General features: G+C 44.7%; 1 protein-coding gene across 2 annotated transcripts; it reads right to left on the reverse strand.

Moving 5' to 3' along the window:
• Positions 1 to 49: 49 nt before the first annotated feature.
• Positions 50 to 8,260, reverse strand: ankha (ANKH inorganic pyrophosphate transport regulator a). Of its 2 annotated transcripts, none has more exons than XM_029458279.1 (12): positions 8,130 to 8,260; positions 6,916 to 7,132; positions 6,598 to 6,716; positions 6,239 to 6,322; positions 5,967 to 6,137; positions 5,686 to 5,820; positions 4,986 to 5,078; positions 4,809 to 4,901; positions 2,017 to 2,146; positions 1,760 to 1,883; positions 1,450 to 1,549; positions 50 to 973 (listed from the first exon to the last, which is right to left on the reverse strand). In XM_029458279.1, exons 1-12 carry the CDS (start codon positions 8,223 to 8,225, stop codon positions 833 to 835), a joined length of 1,503 nt encoding a protein of 500 aa, XP_029314139.1. In that variant the 5' UTR covers positions 8,226 to 8,260; the 3' UTR covers positions 50 to 832. The 2 variants fall into 2 exon arrangements, with proteins under 2 accessions (XP_029314139.1, XP_029314140.1); XM_029458280.1 differs by lacking the exon at positions 8,130 to 8,260 and adding an exon at positions 7,537 to 7,668.
• Positions 8,261 to 8,523: the final 263 nt, after the last annotated feature.

An 8,523-nucleotide genomic window follows, 5' to 3' on the forward strand; every position in this document is an offset into this window, starting at 1 on the left:
GGACCCCAAACAATGACGACTTAAAGCCAATGTCAACAAAACACACAGGTTAATAATAAAGCAATTTATTTGCCAAATAAGAATGCCTATACAGTATATACAGTACGTATGACAGCCTGAACACTACCAGGAAAATGCTTGGCAAAACAAAAGTAGATGGACTCCCAGACTGCATGGAAAGTGAACAATCATAACTTTCGTTTTTTGTAACACACGCAATGATATAACGAGAGATTCCTGACCCCTCTGGGCAATTAAATATACACATTGCATTACCTATATAAAACAACAATAATCTGTACACCGTTGTATGTAAAATATGATTGCACAACCCAACAAGTCCCACAACATGTCTATATTTCAAGCAAGTCCTCGCCGCTTAATCTTGATAAAGTAACATAAAATAATGAACTCCGTATTTTTTTGGCAACTCCACTACCACTCGACAGACGTCTCATTCTTGCCGCTGAGGAGGAACACTTCACCCGTGTCGTTTTCCCTTGTTTACCAGTAAACACATGAAAGTGGTTAATACACCGGCTGATGTGATGATGCAAGAACTATGAGAACTGAAGAAAAGGGCGGAAGACGAGAACGGTATTTACACGGATGAATGAACACGTGGGAGGTGCATGGCTTTCTTTACAGTGTGCGTTTTAACGGTCGACGTGAAGAAGACCTCGTCGCTCTTCTTCAAAGTTTTGTCTGCCGGGAGAACCTCTGAAACCAAACCATACTCTGGGTCCTCTCTCCACTGTAACACTTGGCAGTCTCCTCTTCGGCAAAGTTCCACATGGGAGGTCGGCTTCACCTTCCCCTGCAGTCAAGAGTTTCACTCCTGTCCCTCCTCTTCCTCCTCCTCCTCCTCCTGGAGCTCCTCGATGGCGTCCATCGGAGTCCTGGCGCACACCTCGCTCATCGGGGCAGCGTCCTCGCCCTCCACCACCAGCTCGTTGGACATTTCATTGTTTTTCTGCGGAGACAAAATTAAAACCGCAGAATCCTTTAAAGTCAGTGAGAAGAGGAGAACTAGCCAAACGCATGCAGCTGAGACCATTGTTGTGCTAATCTCATACTACGTAATCCAGCCCTCATGAGAAGGAGGAAGTATTTAGGAGCATGCAGAGCCTCCTGAACCCAATAACCAGCACACACTCTTTACACATTGGAACATTTAGAAAACGTGCCTGTGATTTCAGTACATTTCAAAACTAGGAAATAAAATAATATTCAGTTACAGTTGATAGAAAACCTGTTAAACAAAACAATATTCTTGACTGTATTCATAATGGATTTGTTTCAGTTACATCTCTATTCAAACTAAACAGGATGATTATAATAGGCGAGGGACACGCCTGGTGAAAAATGGTTGCTGATGGCATTAGCAGAAAGCAGAGAATCAGGTGTGTACTCTCGTGCTTAAAATGACCTCAACCCAGGTGTTCTCACCTGTTGTCGATAAACATAGCACGCCGCTATGGCAACCATTGTCGACTCTCCTATGAAGCCGGCCAGCAGGGATCCAACCCCGAGCGTGGCCCCGTGAACCCTTAAATACAAAGGATTACAAATAAAGGATTATTTTACAAGTGCGGAAGTGAATCATCCTCCTGGTTTGATCTTTTCAAGAAAAGAAAAAAAAGATTAAAAACATAAACACATTTCACCAGAATAACTCAACACTATGAAATAACAGTGAGCCCGAGTCACGGTGCTGACCTTTGTGACCCTGACACTGTTCTCTGAAGTGTTGACTTACCCCATATAAGGCAGCACAACTAGACTGGTGATGAGGACAATGATGCGGAGAACTGAGCTGGGGGCCAGCACAAAGGTCTTTTTCAGGGTCATGAGCCATCCAGTCAAATGAGCCCGAACAGTCACTGCAAACACACACAAAGTGGAAACATCACCCCACTGGTCCGAGCTACGCCCCGGCTAAAAGCCACGGCAGGAAGCAAAAATACAGCTGGACACTGATGCTGAAAAAGAAAATGTAAAAATCAAGTGTCTTACCTGGCAGGGGAAAAAAGGAGAAAATGCGGAGCGGGACCACGCACAGATCGGCGAAAGTAGTCTCCACTCCGATGACATCAATCAGGATCTTCTCTGATAAACGAGGAGTCCAAAACACCACAAAGCAAAGCTGGACACAAAGTGAACAAAAGCAAATTAATTGTTTTGTCTCATTACATTTCATTGGTTCATTAACTCAAGAGGTTTCACATTGAATGCGGGCCTTTGAAGCTCACACACTAAACAAGCGAGCGAGCGAGCAAACACATGACAGACAATGTTTCTATTGTTTCTAGAAGCAGGAGCCGAGGCACGTGCAACATCACCAAAGCATCTCAGAGCTGTTATTGTATCATAAGCATATTAGGGAGCGTGAAACACAAGTATAAACCTGTCTGAGCAATTTGTTTAAAATTGTATAAAGAGAGTTTGGTGTTTTTTACGGAATATTCCTGTCAGTCAAAGCAAACATAAAGCAGGCCCAGGTTATTACAGGTTGTTAAAAGAAGCCAATCCTACACTCATCTCAAGCTAAAAACTTCAGGCCTAAGCAAAGCGCCACGTCTTAGGCTCACATTTCTCTAAATAATCTACTTGATTCGAGCCAATCTGGTTTCCACTTAAACCGCACCGCCGTCAGTGATTAAACCCTGACGTCTCATGTTTCTGGAACTGTCCGTCTCCTTTGACACAGAACCACCAAATCATCCTGTCCACCCTCTCTGAAGCGGGCATCTCGAGTTCAGCACTAACTCTGGTTGGAGTCCTTTTTCTCACAGAGCTCCGTTTTCACGGGGATCGTTTAAAGTGGAGGCCAAGCGTCACTTCCCTTCTTCACTGAGGTGCCACAGGGATCTGTGCTTGGTCCCCTTGTCTACACCACCCCCTCTTGGTCTGTTTATCCACCCTCAAGGTTTTTCCTACCATTGATATGACGATAAGACGATGACACCCAGCTGTGTCCCTCCCCAGTCCGCCTCATGGACGATTGAACACCACCTTCAACTCAGTGACTAAATTGTATTATACCTCATTTGTGCATCGCTTTGGACAAAGGTTGCTGCCAAATGAATAAATGTAAAAATGATCTTATGCTGCTGACACTGAGTCATACTTTATGGAAAAAGCATAATACAGGTCATTTCATAAACATTCACTCTTTAAATAATTAAACATGTAGAAGGAAATAATGAATTGTGCAAAAGCCTTTGAGGTGGTTTTGTGACCAACATTGTAACTGATGATTTCATTTGGTATCTCCTCACCATCTATCATTATTCCAGCAAGATGGAGGCACATAACTAATTTGTTTGGCTCTAGTGAAACCGCCGTCTCCCCTGACTCAGCTGCGGTTTCTATAAACAAGGTGAGACATCCACACTCACCGCCTCAAACACACTCCGTTTTCATAAGATGAAATTATTTGTTACAGAACATTACTCTAAGATTCTTCCTTAAATACACTTCGTCTGCCTCCTCTGCTCCTTTTCATTCTGTTATCTTTCCTCCACGTCTGATCAGAACAAGCCCTGGCATGACAGCTGTCAGCTTGTGTTTACAACAATGGTTACAGAACACACCTATCTGCCTGTTCTGCTGTGTCAAGCACATGCACACACACACACACACACACACACACACACACACACACACACACACACACCCTCACATACACGTTTACAGTTCTGGGATTCCACATCTGGCGTGCAACTCTCCTCCTCCTCCCTCCTCCTCCTCCTCCTTCTCCTAAAAGACCCAACCTTGGCCACAAACTTCCTGTTTTTCTTATTCGGGCTGTAACAACAAAGGCTCCTTTTTATTTCGACAGAAATTCACTTTCTTGAATTAACATCGAGCCGGGATCATACAGCGTTCTTGCCCACTTCCTGCCACAATCATCTATCCAAACAATATTCTGAAAGAGAAAAACACTGCAGCAGCGTACACAGTGTGACTGCAGCACTCATTACTTTAAAAGTACACCTGCGAGGGTCTTTAGGAATGTGTTAACTGATATGTTTTATAAGTGAATGCCTAATTTATTAAGCTCTTAAAGCTTGGGGGTGGGAGTGTTGCAGGGGGAAACAAAAGCCCCTTAGCTTCTTCACATATTCCACTCTAATGCGTCTCCCTCGCTCTGCAATCTGAGACCACGAAGAGGATGGCAAAGGAAAAGTACAATTAGTTATGACAAGCTGAACCGCCATCACTTTGTACATAGTGTACCAGCATAATTATTTATATCATTTTGCCTTTGTTTCTGAGAAAGCAGTAAAGTTCAGATATGATTTAGTGGAACATAATCTTTGACATCCTGTAAGATATGCGTCAAACATGTTTCAGCATAACACCGGACTGGTTATGCCAGTCTCGACTCTGAACCCTGACCTGCACTCGCTTGCACCGCAGGATTAGAAGGAGATAAACATAGCAGAGGTGTTGTGTTTCGGGAAGAACATTCTTCCTGTCGGTCGGTGTTTTTAAATTTGTTTCATCAGCATGTGCAGAAATAGATTTACAACTCCGACGAAAACAAGCTATAATTACATTTGTTGTTATTATGTGAATCAGAAATGCATTAGAGATGCCTCTCTTTGAACAAGAGGTTGCTGTCGACTGCATATTATGAAAATGAACACTGGAACTTCATGCTAGCTGTATCAGCTACCAGGATTACAGCCATGCCTGAGGAGAAGGATGAGGGCTGCGACCCACACTCACACTCACACTCAGCCCAAAGATATTCCACTTTCAGCTGAACTTCTAATAATACAACAAAGTAAAAATCTTACCGTGAGTGATAAAGCCAGACAGCAGGATGTAAACTTTTTAATATGCGACTTGGTGACTGGGGTGGCAGCGTTCAGCTTGTTGCTGGGATTGTTCTGTTGATAAGAGAGCAATATTAGTGGTGTAAACAATAAGCTGTTACCACCGCAGCAAACACTAGTAATGAGAGTCTGGATTACCTTGTCGAAGGCCGGGTACACTGCTCTCAGTTCAGTTAACCAGCCGTAGGGCATGTGACCCACGGGGTATGTGGCCGTGAGGACAGCCACGGCCTGGAATGACAAAGACACGGCAGCTATAAGTCATCAGCGCGCCACCGCGTTAATGTTGAGAATACCACACACACGCATCTAAATTAATGACAGGTGTCGAACATTTAAATCAACACGTCTGTCTCACTTTCCCAGAGGTGTGCGGGTTTTTTTTTTTTTTACAAGTTTATGATTGGATAACAGCCTTGAGCTTGTCATTGTGTCCCAAACAACAACGGGCAGAGTCAGGCTTTACGCAGGAACAGTAGGGCCATGAAGGAATGTTTTCACTCAGTGTAATCATGCCCTGAGTTCCACATGGACATGGTGAATCACCTAAACCACCGGCAGCCAGTGTTGTCAATGATTTCCAGTTCATTCTGGTAAACAGCTTTGTATTGTCTCTAGTAGTTAGGGTCTCTGTAAGCCAGAAAGCTCCAGAGGGAGTTTGTTAGCATCTGGCTTTTCATCTGCAATAACTTGAGGGAAAAATGAGTCCACTGGCTGGTGAAAAATTAAAACAACACTTTTAGTTCTTCTTAAAATCATACATGACAGACATTAAATGCGGTCTAGAAGAACAGTTCAGATATGTTTGGGGGGGGGATTTAATTCCTGGTAGACATACCTCTGTGGCATCAGATGTGCCCTTGAGGTCGCGAGACACAAAGAGGTTGACGATGGGTCGGCTGATACGCTGAGTGGCCAGGATGAGGGCCAGGGGCCACCAGAAACTCAGCATCTTCTTGATGGTGGCATCGCCCTGCAGGGATCGAGACAGAGCAGATAAATCACTCTTATTTCAGAAAAGTTTCAAGCCTTTATTTTATTATAACAAAATAACTCTATAGGTCCTTTAGTTCAGGCAAAAGGTCCATAACTCTCCTTTATTTCAAAAGCAGCACTTACGCCCACATCCAGTCCACTGGAGTCTGGGATGTTGTCATGAATGTTACAGTAGTAACCCAGGCCGACGATGCTGAAACGGACCAAGGCCCCCATATACAGGGAAAGGATGGGGATGAGTAAAGGCTCCACGCATTCTAGGTTACTGTGGAGGAGAATGGCCACGAACACAATCTGCAGGGAAGGACAGTGACGATTAACACCAAACTTTCTTCCAACTCAGTCAAACGTGGTCTTCCGCATTCAATTAAAAACAATTAATGTTTTTTCCTTACCTGGGCCACAACATCAGAGATCGAGGCTGAGCCCACTATGACGCTGTACTTGTGCTTGAGAAGAATCCCTGCATGAATCCACGCCTTTAAAAACAGAACAGTGGACGGAGATGTTATGCCCAGACAGCGAGCGTTACACTAAAAACAAAAGGCTCTATTTTGGACATTTTCTCAACCACAAGCTGGATAATGAAAGAGAGCTAGACTTTACAGCAGGGAATACACTTACCATTTGAAACCAGCATTGACAGAGGATTAAAAAAAAGAAGCTTTTTCTAGGTCAGGTGTTTAAATCCATGACTGCATGATAAAATGCCTGACTGCTAATGTAGAATAACGCTGAGACACTGTACACTCACCATTGCATCCAGCAGAGGGAATGCAGCCAGGTATAGGAAAGCCTTTCTTGTCTTGTTCCCCACAGAGTCATCCACATGGTGGAGCTTATTAATGATGTAGTATCCTAAATCTGTGTAAGCTACAGACACAAAAAGAGGAGACCACAGGTCATTGTTTTGAGCAGCAAAGAGGAAGAAGGCAGTCAAGACGACGCTTACGGTAATGAAACTTTAGGTTTGCCACAAATACCGAAAACTTCACTTTTGAAGGATGCGGTTTCAAGCACAGCATGTCATCCCGTGTACACACACACACACACACACACTAAAAACACACACCTATCAAGATGTGAAGGACGAACGCGATGACCCCGGCCGTCACCATGCAGAACACAGCCTTCCTCCGGTCCCTCTTGCTGTTGACAAACACCAAACCCACATTCTTGAAGTCGCTCATGGGTCCGGTGAAGAACTTCATCAGGGAGTAGGCCAGGCCATAGCTGGCCAGCATTTCAATCGCATCCTCTTTGACTGTGGCTATGCCCCTGTTGAGGGCCTGGAAAATATATTACGAGGTGGAGAGGGTGAGGTGTCAGGGGAAGGAGACAGCACATGAGGGAGGGGGGGGGGGAAGAGAAGTTCAGTATGGCAGCGTGACCAGCCCACATGACCATGACTTAGCCTAACTTTATCTCTGACCAGATGGTACTCAATCACAGCCCTGCATTCAAAATGAATACCTGTAAGTGCTTTACAGACATAATAAAGAGACCTTGGACCAGTGAGTGCCAGCAGAATGACTGGACAGGAAACACCCACAACCCCATCCCAGAATAATTTCCATTTAGAACAACTACTACAGCTGTCCTTTTCCGTGTGGACTGTGTGTGCTATTTATACCAGCTAACAGAGACATTACATAAGCCTAATCCTAACATCTCCCAGCCACTGTACTCTCACACTATCTGCTCGGGGTCTGTTGGGAGAGGGCAGCCGCCACATCAGTCTTATGGCTGAAGAAAGGACAGGAAATGTCCAAGCAGGAAATGACTAATTAAAGAAAATCAAAAGCCTGATGAGTTTAATATGTGCACATGATCCGCCATGATCTACAAAACAGGCCTTGGTATATAGACGTACTGATTAATCATTTGACAAATCACATGCAGCTAGTGTGCTGCTGGTCTGATCATAAACACAAATCCGCAGTAGCTCAATGCATTTGGTGACAGAATAAAGAATAAACAAGGGCCTCTCTCCTCCTCCTCCTCCTCCTCTTCCTCCTCCTAAATAATGTATATAAAACCTAATGGATGTCTTCACAGTGCCTCTCAGCTAAGCTAGCTTTAGCTACCACACAAGCCAACCGTCTTTAACTGACAAAACAAGGCTCGCGACATCAGAGTCGGTGTTTTGTGGTTCACACGGAAACATCATTCCCACAGAGGCGGAATGAAACACATTGAAACCGTTAGCAGCTGCTAGCAACAGGCAAAGCCACAGTTTTGGGCTTTATTTGTGTTATTGAGCGGAAGAAAAAAATGAAACGTTACCTGTTCCCCGAGGTCGATGGCAATGTTGGTGATAGCCAAAGGCACCAGAAAGCGGATGAGAGGCAAGTAAGGACTGAGAGATGGAAACTCCACCATAGTAAAATCCGGGATGACAGAGCGAGGGGCATCTGCCTCGGTCTTGATTGATTAAAAATAAAAGATTAGCGGCTCGAAGCTCATGTATCTGTAGCGAGAAAAGGATGTTAGGGGCAGCGGCAGGAGCCGGGACGCTCCTGTAGCGGCAGCGCGTTACAATGCTTCGATGCTGCTGAGCGGAGGCGAAGGTCAACGGAAATTTCAGACAAGCGCATCTTCCTCCCAAATCATCATACAGGGGGGGGGGTGGGGGTGAAATGAAAACAGCGCCGAATTTGAGAGAGGAAACGTGTCACGG

This window comes from Cottoperca gobio, chromosome 20 (genome assembly GCF_900634415.1).
Source record: "Cottoperca gobio chromosome 20, fCotGob3.1, whole genome shotgun sequence".
NCBI lineage: Eukaryota > Metazoa > Chordata > Actinopteri > Perciformes > Bovichtidae > Cottoperca > Cottoperca gobio.